This window comes from Archocentrus centrarchus, chromosome 5 (genome assembly GCF_007364275.1).
Source record: "Archocentrus centrarchus isolate MPI-CPG fArcCen1 chromosome 5, fArcCen1, whole genome shotgun sequence".
Classification (NCBI taxonomy): Eukaryota; Metazoa; Chordata; class Actinopteri; order Cichliformes; family Cichlidae; genus Archocentrus; species Archocentrus centrarchus.
This window is the reverse complement of record NC_044350.1, coordinates 30,241,207-30,261,655: the sequence shown is the minus strand read 5'-3', so window position 1 is coordinate 30,261,655 and position 20,449 is coordinate 30,241,207. Positions and strand designations below refer to the sequence as shown.

Genomic DNA, 20,449 nt, shown 5'->3' with positions numbered 1-20,449 from the left:
AGATTCATATCAATAAAAACTTCAAACATTAGCTGACCCATTAAGAGTAAACAAGAAACTGCTATAAAACATTTTAATAGTCTAATTTAAAAAAAAAAATTCTCAGTAGAGTAAAACCTCTCAAATGCATGGAATCAAGAATTAGAGTAGGTACTGAAAATTTCATTCCACCAGTCTTAATATTTAACGAAAGTCTCAATGTTAGGCGTACAACCTTTCCTCTTTCCCAACTCCTAATTCTGATGGATGTATCTTGCTGTCAGACTGCAAGAGACTTCAGGTAGTCAATCAAAAATGATATGATATGTGGTTTCTTTCTTCTCTCGCAAATACTTCCACACCTTGAATCATCTTATCTCTGTGTTCCTTTGTTTTGCCTTGGTGAGTTCTGTCTCTGTCTTGGTTTGGATCCATATGTGCAGTAGTCAGGGTTGTGGACATGAGAACTATGGATTTGTTTGCAAAAAACAGAGCAATGGACTACATCAGCATTTACATGACAAAACCAATTACCCCACACCACCAAAGATGGAGATTCACTGTGCCATTCTCGTCAGTCATGTTAAAAAAAACAAAACAAAAAAACAAAACAAAAGGATTATTATATGCTTATTCCTCAAGTGCTATTGGAGAAAAACCCCAGTGTGTCTGCTCATAGCGTCTAGCCATATTTCATACTTTCACTTTTCATACTTTAAGATCCAAAACAATAACATACATATAGAAAATCTGTCGCATCAGCAGGGACAAACTTGAAATTTGGAGTTTTTTTCAGCCGATTCGAATGTTATCAGTCCCTTAAATGCACATTATGAATGATTATCAGACCCATAGTTAAGGGCCAGTAGGGGCCGTCTCCACCTCCTAGCCGGCAAAAAGGTTGTTATCATCGTTCTAATCGAGGATCATTGTTCCGGTGTGACGTGGAGTGGATGTCTGGAGTGGATCTGGATTCCGGTGAAATTAGTAATAATGGCCTACTGAGATGGCTAGCAGGTGCAGGAGGGCCAGTCTGGACTACTCTTATGGGACTGAAAACTGTTAATAAAGCGTATTTAAGGACTGATAACATTTGAATCAGCTGAATTAGAGCAGTAGCTGGATGCTGGCGGGGACTACGATGAATCCAGATCCACTCCAGACACCCACTTCAGTCCACGTCGCACCGGAACAGTGTTCCTCGATTAAAACGATGATAACCTTTTTGACCGGCTAGGAGGTGGAGACGACCCATCCTGGACCTTAACTATGGGTCTGATAACTGTTAATAACGTGCATTTAAGGGACTGATAACATTCGAAGTGGGTGGTTTTTTTTGGTGTACACAAGTTCCTGATATCAGAAAAAGCTCAATTCTCTTCGGTATTGTCCCTTTCAAGTGCCTTGCTCAAGGGTAGTTCAAAGACTGCTGCTGAGTGAGGGAAAAAAAAAAAAAAATATATATATATATATATATATATATATATATATATATATATATGTGGGTGTGTTTGTGTGAGTGAGTGATTGGCACACTGATTTGACTGCTCTCCAAAAGAGAGAGCTACTCTCCAGAAATACACACACACACACACAGACAGCTGAACTCATTAAAGCCCGGCTGCTGTGAGCACCCTGCTGCTGTTCTAACAGAGGTCCCCATCTGAAACACCCGGGCAGCAAGGACAATTGTCCCTGTTTTGTGGGAATAAATCACAGGAGCTAAATGTGACCAGTGGTGTCTCACTTTGATTATCATTGTTGACATATTAGCTGAGTACAGAATACAGATTATGCTCTCATTCTCTTTCAGAAATGGTCATCTGCTATCGCTGACTGGATAATTGGTGCCTGTTGTGTCTCTAAATAATTATAGACAAAAAAGTAAAAGCTGTTTTCTGAAACATACCTTTTCTTGGGGGGCTTGTTTTGTTGTTGTTTTGGCTTTTTTTGGAAATAATAATCCTCACAATTTATCCTTCTGTAATGTCATAAATTGGGTACCAAGGTGTCAAATGTCTTTCAATCTGTGGGTTTTCTTTTCAGGGGTGCAGCTGATAGCAACAGAAATGCAGAGCGATACTTTTTGACTAAGAAACTGTGATAAAGTCATTTAGTTGATCTGTAAACTGAACTGAGTAAAGATGTTGAGAAATTGTGTTTTGTTTTGTGCACTCTCTGACTTTAACATATTTGGACAATGAATTTTATTTACTGAACCGCCCAATTAATTTATTAAATAATGTTCAATAAACAACTTTAAACAACAGTATATCATACTATTTACAATAAAACAATTAAAACAGTGAATGCATTGTTAGGCAAACCGCTATTGATGAGCAAAAAAAATTATATAGATGGTTTTTCTTGGTAATTAATAGACGTAGGCTTAGCCAAGTGGAGGAAGCCTTCACCTCAGTGGCCTCAGAATCTCATCTCTGCTCTTTGCAGATGATGCGGTCCTGTTGGCTTCATCAGTTGGTGGCCTCCAGCTCGCAGTGGAACAGTTCACAGCCAAGTGTGAAATGGCTGGCATGAGAATTAGCACCTCTAAGTCTGAGGCCATGGTCCTCAGCCAGAAAAGGGTGGAGTGCTCTCTCGCTCACTCAGGAACAAGTTGCTGCCCCATGTGGAAGAGTTTATGTATCTCAGGGTCTTGTTCACGAGTGACGGGAGACGGGAACGGGAGATTGACAGACGGACCGGGGCTGCATCTGCAGTGATGTGGACGGTGGACCAGTCTGTCGTGGTGAAGAGGGAGCTGAGCGTAAATGCAAAGCTGTCGATTTTCTGGTCAATCTACGTCCCTACCCTCACCTATGGTCATGAGCTTTGGGTAGTGACCATAAGTGAGACTGAATACAATTGGCCCTCCAAAGGGTGGCCGGCCTCTCCCTTAGAGATAGGGTGAGGAGTGCAGCCATTCGGGAGGGGCTTAAAATAGAGTCGCTGCTCCTCCACATTGAAAGGAGCCAGCCATCTGCCTAGGATGCCTCTTGGGTGAGGTGTTCCGGGCATGTCCTGCCGGGAGGAGGCCCCGGGGCAGACCCAAGACACGCTGGAGAGATTATATCTCTCGGCTGGCCTGGGAACACCTTGGGGTCTCCCCGGATGAGCTGGTGGAGGTGGCTGGGGATAAAGCCTAAGCTTCTCTGCTTGGGCTGCTTCCCCCGCGACCCGGCCCCGGATAAGCGGAAGAAAATGGATGGATGAATTAATAGACCTGCAAAAGCTTGTTTAACTTTTAGATTTGCGTGTGTGTGTGTGTGTGTGTGTGTGTGTGTGTGTGTGTGTGTGTGTGTGTCTGTTTTTGCATGGGTAGAAAAAGCTAAAACAAATTTAGCTTTGACTTTACCCATTTGGAAAAATGTTAGTTTCATTATGTAAACCGATTCTTCCATTTGTAACAAGCTTCTCTATCATTTTCTTGGTTGTTACTGCAGTGATGTGTCCCCTCGCAACACCAAAAGACCAAACTTTGTTAATGAACTTTCATGGACTGCCTTGGGTGGTTCAGTGACCCTTGGTGTCATTGCTCATGGGTTGGACCGCACACATCTCTGAACTCAGACTTCTTTTTGATGTCAGCTACACACACACATACACGCATTATGATTGAATCTCACACCTTTACAATGCAGTTCTCTTGACACTGATTGACGCAATCAGTTTAATGTAAAAATCTGCCAAATCAAGCATGTGCGCCACCTGCTGTAGTGACCCCTTGTGAATAAGGGAGCAGCTGAAAGCAGCATCTGTGAATGTAAATATTTATCTTCCCATGTATGCACTTGCAAATCTAATTGTTTTGTTGTAAAATCTTAATGTAAAAATAGAAAGAACGGTGCCAACTCACAGAGTAACCCTTGTACTTTGCAGGCTCCCAGAGGTCAGGATCTCAGACAACGGGCCTTATGAGTGCCACGTGGGCATCTATGACCGAGCAACGAGGGAGAAAATTGTCCTGGCTTCAGGGAATGTTTTTCTTACGGTTATGTGTGAGTACCATCACTGCACTTTATCTGTACTTTAAAGCCACCAGGAATCAATGTCTTTTTGGTTAAAATAGGATGCTGAGGTGGGACATGGGTTGCATGAAAAGGGACTGCTCAAAGTCAGCGGGTCAGACAGAGTGAGGAGACTGAAAAACTGGACGTAGTACTCGCCTGCAGGCAAGGGAGAAGCCTCTTGATCACTGAAAAAACTGTGAGCCTTTAAGTTTTATGCGTGATGCCATAGGGAGATGTTTAAAAAAAAAAAAAAGATACAGCGATAGTGTTTTCCAGTATGTCAGGAGATTTTTTTTGTTTTGTTTTGTTTAAAAAAACAAAACAACCAAAAATATTAAACAAGTGTGTGAAATAATGCAAAGAGCTGTTTTGTTGTTGTTGCTCCATTTAGCTCAAATTTCTAGAAAGTGGGTATAGAGTCCTCCTTAAAGAAAGTGAAAGTGTAAAGTTTTATTGTCTTTTCATCTCCATGATAACACAGTATTTCTGGTTCCTTTTTATTTTTTAAACTAACCTCAATTTGTGTGCAAAAAAAAAAAATAAAAATCATCTTTTCTTCTATTGCCCTCATTTGTGGGAAAACCTGCACTAAAATGAATATTTACATAATTAGACTTTTCCTGACATGTGATCAGTTGCCTTGTGTTTGATATAATTTTGAGAATATCTATTAGCACACTCTGCTACATGTCACGGCTTTGTGTGAAAAATCTTTTTAAAATGACACACTAATCAGATGGATGTTGGCTCAGAGAGAAAACAATGGCACTAGAGGCGGCAAGAGAATTATTTACCCTCACTCAGTGAATACCAAAGATATTCCACACAGGGATGATTTTTCAGGCTGATTCAGTGTTCCTTTAAAAAAAAAAAAATTACATATGTATTTTTCCTGCCACTTTGCTGACAGCTTTTTTTCTGCTGTTGTGACTGTCTTCATGTCATAAATGTTTCCTTGTATTCTTGTTGATGGATAGGTCCTTGGGCTACGGAAGAATTAATTAAATTTCAGTAATGATCTTTATCTTGAATTTCTGCCATCAGAAGGTTATTTCTTCCCTCAAATATGAAGCTAAAAGAAATTTGATTCCAAATCCTGAGGGTGTGTTAGCAAGGGTCATGAAATCGATCCAACTAACAATCCAAGTTGATAAAAAAGACGTCTTTCAGCTGTAACAGCAACTGTTCAGAAGTGTTAAGCGTTGGCTGAGGTATGCAGTGCAATTCCAGGGCTACTTTCTTTTTGATAAAACACCTACTTTGCTTGTGCACCTATGATTTTTTTTCTGTCTATATCCATCAATTATATTAATTTAATTCTGATGAATATTTGCTTCCTTCCAGTTACCTTTTTACATTATTGACTCAGTGTTTCAGACACTATTCCTATTGTTTAGTTGCCATGATATTTTATTCAACCACTAGAGGAGGTTTTGTGCCTGTAGCCTATTGCTCAGTCTGTGCTGTAATTATTGTATTTAAGTCCCCCTTACAACAGCTGCTTTGCTTGCCTCTGATGTATCAATTCCAGCAGCAAAGACATGCTGTTCTCCATGTGGTCCTGTGGCTAATTAGCAATTGTAAAATTTTTCAGTGGAACACCAGAGAGAGACACCATTTCTCCATTATCATTTTTTTTTCTTTTCATTTTTCTTTTGCCCCCCGGGAACTGGCAATGTTTGGGTTTTTTTTTTTTTCCTCGTTGTATTTCTTTTAACATATATATTTAAATTAAGCCTGTGCCCCTTTGTTTTGCTCTTTTTGATGACCAATCACATACTTCTGTTAGAACACTCCCCCAGAAAGACTAAAGCGAAAGACTTTATCAGTGAGAGAGGATTTGCTCAGTTAACTGTTTCTTGTTTCAGTCGTGGGCTGAAAGAAGAAAATGATGCGGTTGTCAGATGGCTGGAACCCCCTTACTCAGCTGGGTCTTAAATCACCTCTCCACTAGAAAGGAAGAAGAATGGCCTCTGGCGTTGTGGCTAATTGCCGTCTAAACTGAAACAGAATTATTCATAACCCATTAGTGTGTCAAGTTCAATGGGAAGTAAGGAAAAAGTAGAGAAGCGAAAGAAAGAAAATGAGAGAGAAAAAAGTCAATTAATAGGAAGCGGTACATGGTGAGTATTTTAATTTTTTAAAGGGCTTCATAAATAAGAATTATAATTTTAATGCATCCGCTGCCAAGAAATTCAATCATGGAGTTCTAAAAGGCCAAATCCTGAACTCTTGGTGCCCAAACTACTGTCCTTCACTCTCTAGCAAGTTTGAGAAGTGTTTTATTTTTTTTTTTCCTGCAGACCTGCAGTTTTTTTAAGCTTGTAGCCACAATAGTTATACTTTAAAGACCAGTTTGACTCAAGCTATAAGCAGTCATGTACTACAATTAGAGTTGCACCAGTTATTATTTTTGATTGATAATAATTTCAGATTTTTTTGAAAGTCTGACCAGCTGATCGCAGTTTTTACTGATTCAAGTTGTCTTATAAAGAACAATCACTGACAGCATGAATATTTTTGTTACTATCATTTAATAGAAATTTAAATTTATGTCCATAAACAAAACATTTATTAGTTCTATAATTTTTACTTTTTCTACATCTCTGGGATAGAACATTCTGTTCTGTCACTCTCACTCATAACAGAAAAAAGTGCTTCAGATAATTTACTGTTTTTTTTTCTGTACAAACTAAAATCAACTGAAAAGGAATTGCAATGGAGTCCAGTGTTTTGTTTTTTTAATCTGACTTGCTTTACATATGTGCATCATTCTGTATCTATGCAAAAAAAAAATGTATGCAAGACACTAGTAGGTGAGGATAAAGTGCTTTGAGTGTTTGTTGTGATTTAGGGCCATATAAATAAAATTGAATTGAATTGAATTGGATGCTACTATCCTGCTTTGTTGAGCTGATTCATATACTTCATACAATCCCAGCCGTGCAGATCTTTTTAGAGTTAAAGGCTGAACAATAATTACTTTCTCTGAAATTACTACATTGACTTCTTAACCAATTAAAACTATACTCAAATTAGCAAAGCAGTGAAAGTGTAGAAAAGGTGGATACTATACTGTAGACTTTATATAAAAGATGGCCGTATCACTGCGACATCACCCTGTGTTTAATGAGGTCCCATTGTCAAGACTCAAGACGCTGCAGGCTACCGTATGACAAAGTTGACCTCAAATTGATGTTACATCTGCTGTTTCGAGCCGCCATTTCTGCCGATCACGCACCTCGTGCCACTGCCGTGCAGTTGGGTTGGAGACACACGTGTTTCAGTTTTTATTGTTGTTTTAATGGTATGTCAGTACAGAAGCTCACAGATCCACAGTTGCAACAGTTTGAAAAGATGAGACTTAGTGAAAAAAAACTTGGTGATTCTTTGCTTCTGGTTTTGACTTCATCTCCTCCTATAGCAGCGCTGATGTGGGGGTTTTGTCTGAGTAGCAACACCTATTGTTCAGGAGAATACTGCAGCGGCTACCTGGGCCAGAATGAATGGATGTGGTTGGGTGATGACGTTACTGGTGGCGCGCGAAGCAACCAATGCAGCAGGTATAGTGGGGCCTTAAGCCTTGATTATACTACATCATGGACATGGACATGGACAGCAGGAGACCTGACCGCCAACTAGTCATTCCTGTTATTCTTCTTTGAAGTCCACTGTCTGGGGAGGATGGATAGCTGGTGCATTGTAATGTAAATTCTCTGAATACAAGTCCAGGTGGTCACAAAAAACATGGACGTCTGATCGCTCACAGTCTGATGATGAAATTTGCATTACCCAGACCGAGTGGACCCCAGCGGATTCATGGATGCAGTTGACGGCTTCCTGTTTCGAGTTGTTGTGTTTGTGTTTTGGTGTGTGTTTTTATTTCTCAATTGTTGAACTTTTTGGTTCCAGTTTTTTTTTTTTTTTTTTGGGGGGTTTTTTTTTTGTTTTATCAAGAACATCGGACTAATTGTTGGAAACTTCTGGTATGACTCTGGATTACTATCCTGATACTGGATACTGGATTAAACACAGTAGCGGCGGTAGTTGCAGGCTAACCAAACAGCTGACCGGGGTAACAGCTGACTGAACTTGCTTACTGGTGAAACCGGGTAACACAAGGCCGAGGAGGAAGGCTGAGGAAGTTGAGGCCATTAAAAAGTCTCTTGACTTCCGAACTGAGGAAATTGCTATCAAATCTCTACTACTGCAACAGAAAAGCATCCTGGAAAGTGTGGAAGAGGTAAAGTTCCTCCGTATTCAAAATGAAGAGAAGGAGATGGCGTACCTGGAGAGCAGGGTTGTAAACCTGAAACTCCAGGATGAACAACATGATCGTCGCTGTCATCATGACGTTTGTAAACAGGAAGCACAAAAAAAAGGGGGAAATGAGCATCTGACCAAACACAATGCCAACATAGCTAAGAAAGCACAGTACCTTAAGAAAGTGGGAAAAATTCAAAGTTACTGTATGGACTACAAACTACAAAGTACTGTAAATACTGCAAACTAAACAGAACACCTGAGGAAGCTAAAGTGCTGGTCATCAAAAATCTGGAGGCTCTGGATAAATACCAATGAGCAACATGAAACGGACTTTACAAGGTAACAAGCAACTACGCACTCACATATGACACACACTGAAAGAAACAATTCATCTACATCTGGAGAAAATAGCTGCGTCACTCAGAGGATTGCTGAATATGATCACCTGGACCTGAAAACATTTGAATAAATGGATCACAATGCACAGGACTTGGAATGTGAAACAGACCTGGACAACAACTTCTTCTTTTCTTTCAATAATAACTGCTGCTACTATACAAATGAACAATACAACCAGTGATCACAGTAGAAAGTAAAGCTAAGTTAAGCTTTTTTTTTTTTCCACCAACAGAGGAGTCACCCCCTGCTCATCTTTAGAAAGAATCCAGTTTTAACACACTTCCCCACTGGCATTTTTCCATCTTTGTGTTACTGTTGCAGATTCCTGGCTACTTTTTGAACATTAGCATCATGGAAAACAGTCACAGTTGTGGTGTGGATAGGTCAGAATCAGACAGGAACAGAGAGGCGCAGAATCCGGTTCTTCACCATTTCAGCATTCCTGTTCAGCTGCAACCTGTGCATTTTAAATCGCTGCTCAAATTTGAGTAAATAATCATGTGCACTACAAGTCCCCTGTATAGTTGTATCAGAATACTTTTAATTTTTAAGGAGGAACATTAAAAGGATACAGTACCTCGGCATATCCAAAACAAGGGCATTTTATTATGTACTGTGTTATCTCAGTTTTATCCCATAACCTGAATGAGCTGCTCTGTTGCTCTGTGTCTGTCTTTGTAATTATTGATGCAGTACTGTACAATAATTTATGGTGAGGCAAGCTGTTGTTCTTAAAGTTCAAAATTTAATATTTGAACTGAAAAGTCAGGCATGAGAAGTTCATTCTAAGCAAATACAGAAGCTGATAGACAGCGCTGTTCCCTCACAGCAGAGACATCCTGGGTTCCACTCCAGGCTGGCTGGGCCCTCCCTGTGTAAGGTTTACATGTTCTCCCTATGTGCATGGGTTCTCTCTGGGTACTCTGGCTTCCTCTCATAATCCAAAGACATGCATGATAGGTTCAGTGGGAATTCTTAATTGGTTGCAGGTGTGAATGCAAGTCTAAGTGGTTGTTTGTCTCTGTGTTAGCCCTGTGGTACACCTGTGCAGGGTGTACCCTGCCTCTCAGCCTATGACAGATAATGTAGGCTTCAGGCATTGTGGTCCTCAGGTAGAGGAAAAAAAAGGAAATCTATAAGTAAAGGAACCGGCCTTTTTATTAGGCCTAGTGTTTTTTTGACAAATGACAAATATGATAATATTGTCGCATATCAAGTTTGTTCCCATAATAGGTCAGCAGCATTGAATTTATTTAAAAGTAAGTACCGTTGATCCCTTGATAGTCCTTCAAATTAAGGAGAAGAATACACATTTTGAATTGCCAGTCAAAACAATGCAGCGTTTTCTCTTTAATTTTTTATATCTTTTCCATACCATGTTTTGTTTAGAATTTCATTTGTCTAGTAGATTTGTATGAAGCAATAAAAAACCAAATCTGAGACATTTGGTGCATAAATTCTGTTATTCACATGTAATGATTCATTATAGTGTGATTTTTTTTAAAGTTTAAAGGATAGACTTGTTTCCAGTAAGAAAAATGGATGCTTCATTCTGAAAGCAGTGACATATCCATCCCTGTAAAGCTAAGGTCATAATTTAAGGCTTTAGTGGGTGAGAAAAATCAATACCTCTTTCCCAATGGTAAAAATACAGTCATTATTTGTTATTACCCAAAGTGATTTCTATGCGACATTCCAAAGATTATGGGGATGGGGTATTTTTCTCCTAATAACAGAGCCTGACCTTGGGAAGCTGGCTCCTAGTTGATCTGTGCAAACTGCTCAAAACATAAAGCTTGTTGTGTTGCTGTGTGTATCAGACAATAGTTTGGTAAGATGTGATTTCTCCACAGGATGATGAACATCTTAAGGGCAGTGCATTTAAACATCATGTCATGTAATTTTAGAAATCTTTTCTATTAATATTTTTTAGGATGAATAAGACACCCTTCACGAGGCAATAGGGATGGTATTCATAATCCGTGGAAGCAGAACTGAAGGTGTAGAGGGACTGATTACCTTCTCATTCCATATAACGTGGGGATTCGCTTCAGTAATGGACAACTTTAATTAAGCACCGTGTATATTTAGGTGCTCATTTATAAATTCATGGGTGGGATTAATGGTGCACAAGCCAAGCACTTAGACAGCAGTGCCTGCAGACACAGCAGTTCACTAGACTAGCAAGAAGAGTTTGAGGGCTGCGTGTGACTGCTTGTATGCCAGTTTGTGTGCTTGTGTTTGGAGAGGGTTGTTTGGGTGGCAGGGTTTGATGGATTGTTAGTGAGCAATTGTTTCCTCTGTGTCCTGGACGTGTTGGAAAATGAGGAAAACATCTTGGCCGGAATCGACACAGAGTGACAGTGTCCTAATTCTCAGTTCTCAGAAAGGATGCCAATTTTGTCAGACTTATCACTTGTACTCTGAAGTGTTTGCTGTGTCGTCTTTTAGCACGCCTCAGGTCATCATGGGGGATTGTTTGAGAGTCCTTGATATTATTCTCCACTGCGCTCTCATTTATCCTTTGTGCCATATTCTTGCTCATCACGCTTAATATTCCACAGAGTGCTGTTAGCATCAGAACATATTCAACTGATTTCATACAGAGGGAATATATGTAGAAGACAATATTATCTACTTTGCTTTACCTTAAATAATATGTCAACTTTTTTTTTTTCATAATAAACACAATCTGAAAGCAATTTGTGAAGTCACAATTAGGATTTTTATCTCGTTACCACAACCAAGTTGGTTAGGTTTGGGCACTAATATTACTTGGTTAAGTTTACAGATAAATTGTGGTTTTGATTAAAATAATTACTAAATTAAGCCTGAACACTGTCTTGTGGTTATCCAGTGAGTCTAAATGTGCTGCCAACAAGCATCCATATGAGATAAGTTTGGACTGAGTTTGGCTAACTTCCATAAAGCACAGAGGTTAAAACACACCGTGTGCGTATCAGTGAGATACCAGCGAGATTGACAAATAGCAATATTTGCAGCCACGAGAATGAACAGCCTGCAAGTTTTAGTTTTCTTTATCCTGCTGTTTGATTAGACTTACAGTCTATTGGTCTGGTGTAAGAACAGATCAAAGATTAGTTTAAATGTAACATTTCACAATGCTTACCACCAACATTCAACAAGCTCTGTTTCATAAGGTCCTAGGTTGATATTTCCCATCTGAGGACTGGTGAAAAAGTAGGAAATATAGGCATGAAACATACTTTCTCTTGAAACTTACTTCTTTCAAAGTTTTGCTGACTGACAAGAAAAAAGGACCCAGACCCACAGTTTACTATAAGAAGAGGCTGCAATAAACATTAGACTCTCCTTTGAGAAGCGTTTTTTTTTTTTCCCCTCTCTTTAAAGAAATTAGATGACTCCTTTTCCAACTTGAGCAGCTTACAGAGCCAATAAAATATGTTGGCTTGGAGCCCACTGTAGGGAGAAAAAGAAGAATTAAATGAATTCAGCTGAATTATTAAATGTCTGTCTTTGTGCTAAACCCTGTGGTGATAAATGAGGCAAAAGTAAACAACCCATGGGCTTCCTCAATGATTCTTTTACCCAACATTGAACTGACAGTCTGTGTGTCACTAATTCTAAGTAAAGGAATTTCTGTCTGATTTTTTTTTTGGCTCATTTTCACACTCAGTTTTGTCAGAAAATATGTTTTCCCCCTTGATATTTATTTTTTTCAAAACCCACTAAAGCGTTAGATCCTTCATTAATAGAGAAGCGGAGTTTTTAACCTTCATTGGTAAAACAGTGAAATGCTTTGCTCCCTTCTTGCTCCTAATTAGCTTCAACTGGGTTGTGGCATAATCTTGAAATCATATTTGGAGCCATACTGTATCTCATTTGAGGCCACATTAACAACAAGCCATTTTTACCCTCTAGCTCATTCAGTGCCTCATTCAGTTGACATTCACCAGGCACTCATCAGCAGGGCAGCCAACGCATGCCAAGACTGAAGCCTCGTGAGTAAGCCTGTTTTCATACCAAGAGATTTCACACAGCAAACAAAAAAACAAGCATCTGATTATGAGGGGCCGTTAGGGACATTATTACTGAAACGCTCTCACAAACACTACTGAAACGCGCTCTCACAAACACTACTGAAACGTTCTCACAAACACTACTGAAACGATCTCACAAACACTACTGAAACGCCTTCCTGTTCATTCGAAACGACTTCCTGTTCATTCGAAACGCCTTCCTGTTCATTCGAAACGACTTCCTGTTTACTCGAAACGCCTTCCTGTTTACTCGAAACGCCTTCCTGTTTACACGAAACGCCTCCTGTTTACTCGAAACGCCTTCCTGTTCATTCGAAACGACTTCCTGTTCATTCGAAACGACTTCCTGTTCACACCAAACACCTTCCTGTTCACACGAAATTCTCTGGTTTTCAGTAGTGTGTGTGAGAGCGTTTCAGTAGTGTTTGTGAGAGCGTTTCAGTAGTGTGTGTGAGAGCGTTTCAGTAGTGTGTGTGAGAGCGTTTCAGTAGGGTGTGTGAGAGCGTTTCAGTAGGGTTTGTGAGAGCGTTTCAGTAGTGTTTGTGAGAGCGTTTCAGTAGTGTGTGTGAGAGCGTTTCAGTAGTGTTTGAGAGAGCGTTTCAGTAGTGTGTGTGAGAGCATTTCAGTAATAATGTCCCTAACGGCCCCTCATATCTGATGGTTGCGTCACATCATCCCTTCATATTCGGTCCACTAAAAGACTCTAGGAGGCAATAGTTAGCCTGGCATGGTGTTTATGAGCTATCAGGACACACTGTGTAGCTCTTTTCACACATGCACTCCAGCCTAAACTTTTATAGATGTAGAGAACACAAATGTTTGTTGCATTTGGATCTTACATGAAACGTTCTTTAATCCATGCGAGGCAATAGCCTCACTGAGCGAGTGGGCTTCAAATGTCCTGCCTCTTGTCTGCTCTATGTGGGGATCTCCCTCCAATTTAGTAAATATGACCAGAATTGCAAATCGGTCTGAAGCAGATTATTACCTGCTGAGTGCTACATGCTAAAAAGGGCAACTCCATACAATGTAACGACCCAGTTCTCCCAACATTTTAAAGAGTTCATGTGTGAGAACAGCTGACGTAAGCCAGTTGTGTGCGCTGATTAATTTGCTTTTGCCTTTGCATGCATAAAGCTGTAAAGCAACAGAGAGTAGAAGTAGCCACCAAGAATCCCTTGAGATCTGCTGGGAAAGAAGTAGCTACAAACTTACATCACAGGAAGTGGCACGATGTCACGTGCTGAGCTCTGCTAAAGACATGGATGCATAAATATTATGATATTTTCCTATTTTATAGTCTATTTTCTCAAACACAAAATCACATGCTTGATTTGGTAAGATTTTTTCAACAGTAATTAATATCTATTGTCACAACAAAACCATCACTTTTTGAAAATTATGGTTTTCCATCATTCATTTATCTTTTAGGAAACACCTTAATTTGTAAGCTTTTACCTTATTCCATCCATCATTAACCACTAGCTAAGGTTCAGTCTAGTGAAGTGCACTAGCTTTGGTTTCAACAAAGACAGGCAGAGTGTCCAAGAGGGGACACAAGATTGAGGGAAATTTCATATAATCCATCCAGCCATTCTGTGGTGTGCTTCAGTCTTGAGTGCCCTATATAAGCAGTGCTAAAACACTTATGAAACACATATGATTTTGCTAGCTACGTTATTTCAGGGCATCGATTTTCATCTGCCTTGTACACACTTAATAGCGTGAGACCTTGCGAGTAAATTAAAAGTTTTGCTTCTCATTTTGAATGGAGCCACGTCCTGAGGAGAACCTGCACAACTGTAGGGAAATTGTCAAGGAGCCAAAATTAGGGCTGTGCTGAGTACATTTTGCAATAAACAAATATCATTTTCCTCTGTGTGGCATTAAGGCATGTTTATTAAACCCCATAAAGCACAGCTTCTTCTGTCTGTCATGCATTAATCATTTCTGTATGCACCTTCCCTGATAAATAATCCTAACCATGGCAAAGCAGCTGTGGAGGACATCATGCAAAGATCATTCTGCTGAACTGCATGTTAACACTGTACTTTCTGCTGTTGCTTTGGAAGAGTGAAATATCAGTTAAAGTCAGTGAGTTTTATCAAATAATGGTCGAGTCAAGGTTGTAACGCTTAACGCTGTAGAGTTGTCGGTTACATTGAGAGTGTTTTTGACAAGTGGAAACTTTCAGCAAATCAGCATTTTTTTTTTCAAAGCACAGCACAATAACGCAGAAGTATACATCTTCAAATGGTTCCAAAAGTCTTTAAACCATCACTTTAAAATAACCTTGTGAAGTCTTTCATGATGCAGCCCTTTCTTGTTTTCTTGGGTAGCACTCCTGCCTTTATTCTAAGACGTGTATGCCTGATACTGAACACAGCGCCTCCCCAGTGTCTCCTTGTGGTTCTCTGTATGCTGTGAAGTGTAAGCTTCATTCCTTGTGGTGCACTCTCCCTCATTCCCTTCACTCCTCCTCACTTAGGATGTCTTTATCGCTTGTTGCGCTCTGCTCCCCACCAAGGTCCCTTCTTTTGAGCATGGATGACAGAGGAGGCGACAGAGGAGAAACAGCTTCGCCTCCCTAGAGACAAGCTACTGATTTTACCAAATGATGAGGAAAACCTCTTTGTCCCTCTACCTTTTACCCCAATATCACCTTGCTCGATAATTCTCCTTTCCTCTGGAACGATCTGCCTGAAATAGTTTTTGGCTTTGCAATGTTTATTAATTTATTTAACAAGTTTGCCAAAACTTATCAGTGTTATCCTTTTCTTTGTAAGTATTAATTTATTAATGTAAGGAAGTAATGTCAAATTTAATTTGCTTTCAAAGAGACAACTAGTTTCCCCTGCAAGCTAAAAAAGGACAACTAAAAAGATACTTTGTTAAAAAGTTAAATAGAAAGAAATAAAAAAGGAAATACATAGGCCACCTATCTGTGACCCTCCATATTTGCTTTTCTGTTAGTTTTCTTTATTTTTAAGGAATATCATTGGCTCCCTACCAGAATATTTAATTTCATCAACCTGAAAGTCAGTGACAGCTCATAATAAGAAGGTCCTCAAAAACATAAAACAATTTTTTCTTCATCTCTATTAGACTTTCACAACACCGTATTGATGAGAAGAATAATGATGAAACTCTGATCAGGTCATGGAACGGCTGTGAGGCAGCCGGAAGAGGACCCCAGTGCAAGATACGCCAGACAGAAGTAAAAATTTAAACTCAGCCTTATTTGAGAGTCCTGAAGAAAAAACCAGGCTGGACAGAGCTAGTGGCAAAAACTCAGAACAAAAAATATATTACACTTCCAGATACAGAGCAAAACAGGGTGTGGGGGTGTGTGGGGGTGTGTGTGTGTGTGTGGGTGGGCGGGCGGGCACGCACGCAAGATACTGTATCAACAATGATAACACAACAGGCACTGAAAAACCAGGACTTAAATACACTAGGCGATAATGAGGTGAGTGGAAACAGCTGGGAGCACAGGTGAACCTAATTACATTGAGAGACAAGGGGAAGCAAAACTCAACACAACACACAGGGACCAGATGCCGATCAAAATAAAACAGGAAGTGGGGTGTGGGAACAAAGATGCAGACCTGACACAGAACACTGGGAAAACACAAGGAACTAGAAAACCAAAAACATAACCAAAGCCCACAACAAAAGAAACCCAGAAGAGACCAAATAAAGCAAAAACAAAACACACAGACAGGGTCAAAAGGACCCTGGACCATGACAGATCAGGAGCTGCATTTATGCTGTTGGAGGAAAATTTCAGTACACACTGTGGGGAAAAACCCTTTAAACACTATACCTGTTTTGATATAGAATACAGAAAAAAATAAAGGAAAAAACATAATTCCTTGAACCATAGTCAAGGGATCCAGCTGCCCTGTTATGCTGTGAGAGGCATCCTGCTACATTGTTTGGGTCTACTTGTCCCCAAAGAGAGGAGGGTAATTTTAAATAAATACGAACTTGTTTTGAGTGCTCACCTGGTGTCTTTCACAATAGCAACACCGACCTTCAACAGGCCGCGAGGGGTCACTGAATGGTTTGACAAGTATGGCAATTATGTCAATCATATTTTTCAGCCCTCGCAGTTAAAAGATCTTGGCCCAGTTTAACAGCTATGGGAGATTTTGGACAGCACTCACCACTACTTTATGGAAACACCAAATGAGGGAGTATCTTTTGGAAGAATGGTGTTCCAGAAACTTATAGAATCGATGTTAAGGGAGCTGTTCTATTTGCACTCAGGCATCAACATTTTACAGAAACATTTAGTTTTTTTTCTTAAATTTGTCACTAAAAAGCAGATGATTATTAATATTCTGTGGGAATGACAGTTCTACACTTCTAATCAGTGTTTGCTGTCTTTTTTTTTTCTTTTTAAAAGTCTGAATGAATCCCTGTTTCCTTGTAATTGCCCTTTTTTGCCTTTAAATTAAACTTAAATAGCTTAATATGGCTTTTGTGTTTTGAGAGATTCTATTATTTTTTTGTGTTATTATTCATGTCATGTTGACACTATGGAGGCACTGTGTTCAGCATCAGTGTAAATTTTGGTTAAATATGAAATATCTTTGTGTTGTGCATATGTCACAACCACACATATGAGGTCCATGAATGCTGTTTAGTTTAGTTAATCTTTCCAGTTTCACACTTGAAGGGTTGAATGTGGCGGATCCTTCCAGAAATGGTGCCATGTGTCTTTCCCTGTGGTCTCAGAACTTTGAAATTTGACGCTCGTCTTTACTGCTGCACAAAGGACTGTGGGACAGGCGATAAATTTATGAGGAAAGAAGAACTGCAGGTTTAGGAGCCCCTGAAAGCAGCCTCTGGGCATGGATCGAATTGATTTCTTCTGAGTATACCAATTTTTTTAAACCTGAATAGGAATCAGAGCTGGGGAAGGTAAATGGAAAATTTAATAGGGAAACTCATATTATACTGGGACCCTTATTATGCATGAAATCAATCAATTTAGGGATAGGAAGGGGAAAGCCTACATTAATTTTGTAAATGTCTGATCTGAATTAGTCATAGTGGGACTGAAAGGACATAGTCAACATCTTTGGAGCAATGCAAGTTTTAGATGTTTATAACAAACCACATAAATGCTCTTGCTTGTGAAAAGTTAGCAGGGAAGGCTTTGGGAAGAAGACAGTTAGCAGCTGAATGAATCTCCTTCACTTCAGGCTTTGGGAAATTGATTAGAATCGCTCTCTGTTGAATTATTAAGCTAAACACGTCACTTTAGTTTGGAGGCTGAACTAGACCCCTGTACATATTGTTACCCTGGAACCACAGGTTAACAGTATATACAGGGGTTTACTATGCATAAATGAAAATACATTTTTCACAAATAAAATTTTTATAGAAGCTTAGATTTGTCCTCATTCATTCTAGATGTATTGTTGGTTTAATTTCTGGCTCCAAACATGGTTTAATTGAGGAACTTGCATATTGTGGTATTGCAAAACAGAACTCATGTTGATAAATATAGAAATAAAAGTGAAAGCATACAAAATGTGACAGCTTTGGAAGAGCCATATGCGTGCTTGATGATTCTGTTTTATTTTAGGAATTAACCACTAATTGGCACCACATTCTAGTAGTTAACTCTACTTTCGTTCTCTCAGTCGTCTTCTGTGCTAATCATTTCAGTAGCATTAATTGCACCATTGGGAGCTTCTTCACCAATTCTTGGCTTCTTGTAGTGAATACTATCCAGTAGAGGATTTCATATAGGGATGGATAAAATATTTTTATGTGTTTTATATTGTAAGTGCATTGACTGAAATCCCACAAAAAAACAAACAAAACAAAAAAAACAGGATAGAATTAATAAAATGTGTTTCATACTTTTTAAAGTTCCTTTCACCTTGGCACCACAACCAGTTAGTAAAGCTAGTACTCTAGAATGACCATGGTAAAATATTTATTTATTTATCAACAAAAAAACACTAAATTAAACACTAAATTAAATCAATGTACTTAGTACATGTCTTTGTATTTAAGGTGTCTCAATTCATAGATTTTCAGGAGACATACAATCTGCTGCATGAATTGTCACTCATGATGATTTATTGTGACTCAGGGTGCATGTTTTAGGGTCTTTGCCATCTTGCATAGTGAATGAAGGAGTGATCATATGCATTATTTATGGTGTTGTATGATAGAGAATAATCTAAACATGCATCTACTGGTTACTTCATTAGTTACACTTTTCTAGTAGCGGATTGGACCCCTTTTGCCTTCAGAACTGCTTTAATCCTTCATGGCAGTGATTCAACAAGGTGCTGGAAACATTCCTCTGTGATTTTGGTCCATATTGACATGATAACTTCACATAGCTGCTGCAGATTTGTCAGCTGAACATCCATGCTGCAAATATCCCATTCCACCGCATCCCAAAAGTGCTCTATTGGATTGAGATCCGGTGACTGTGGAGGCCATTGGGTACAGTGAACAACCATGTTCAATAAACCAGTTTGAGATTAACTGAACTTTGTGACATGACACGTTATCCTGCTGGAAGCAGCCATCAAAAGATGGGTACCATGTGTTTAAACAGTTTGTAGTGGACCCACAGTCATTGTAATCCCACACTATGTGGCAAATCTACAGCCAATTAAATATTATAAGCATTTAATATGGACATACACATTCAAACACACTGTGAAGATAAATAAAGTAGTAGAAAGTACACTATATTACCAAAACTATTCACTTACCCATACAAGTCATTGAATTCAGGTGTTCCAATCACTTCCATGGCCACAGGTGTATAAATTCAAGCAGCTAGGCATGCAGACTGCTTCTGCAAACATTTGTGAAAGAATGGGTCACTGTCAGGAGCTCAATGAATTACAGTATATTACTGTTATAGGATGCCATCTGTGCAACAAATTTTGTCACTAATAAATATTCCACTGTCAACTGCAGTTGGGAATGACAGCAACTCAGCCATGAAGTTGTAGGCCACATAAAATAACAGAGCAGGGTCGGCAGATTCTAAAGTGTATAGTGCGCAGAAGTTGCTAACTTTCTGCAGAGTCAATCACCACAGACCTCAAAACTTCATGTGGCCTTCAGATTAGCTCAAATACATAATATCCAACATTTCACGTGGTACCAGAATGAAAACTTGCAGTAAAACTGAGACAGCACATTAGGGCATAATGGAAAGTAGGTGCAGACATATCTCAACCCTCATGTGTGCCAAAGTCAATATGTTTGACAGTGCATAGAGAGCTTAATGGAATGAGTTTCCATATCCAGCAGCTGCATCCATGCCTTACATCACCACACGCAATGCAAAGCATCGGACGCAGTGGTGTCAAGCAGTGTAGATGTGTTGTCTGTAGTGACGAATCACACCTCTCCATCAGGCAATTTGATGTAGCAGTCTGCATTTGGCAGTTGCCAGGAGAACTGTACTTCTCTGACTCTATTGTGCCAAGTGTAAATTTTGGTGGAGTGGGTGGGGTGGGGGGGTTGTGGTCTGGGTTTGTTTTTCGGGAGTTGGGCTTGGCCCCTTAGTTCCAGTCAAAGGAACTCTTCGGCATACCAAGACATTTTAATTGATTTCAATTCCACTGGGAATAGTTTAGGGATGGCCCCGTCCTGTTCCAACATGGCTGTGCACCAAAGCAAGGTCCTGATTGGTGGTCAACTGACCTCCTGACATCAACCCAATAGAACACAAATTAGAGTGGAGACTGTGAGCCAGTCAAATAAAATTTTAGACATTAG

The 20,449-nt window shown here is 39.5% G+C and overlaps 1 protein-coding gene across 4 annotated transcripts in view; it reads left to right on the top strand.

Annotated features, from left to right (window-relative positions):
* Window positions 1-20,449, top strand: part of igsf21a (immunoglobin superfamily, member 21a) — a 191,724-nt gene that overhangs the window by 114,945 nt on the left and 56,330 nt on the right. For all 4 annotated transcript variants that reach the window (XM_030730367.1, XM_030730366.1, XM_030730364.1 and 1 more), the window contains one exon: window positions 3,859-3,977. In XM_030730367.1, the coding sequence (XP_030586227.1) occupies window positions 3,859-3,977 (119 nt within the window). The remainder of the gene's footprint in view (window positions 1-3,858; window positions 3,978-20,449) is intronic.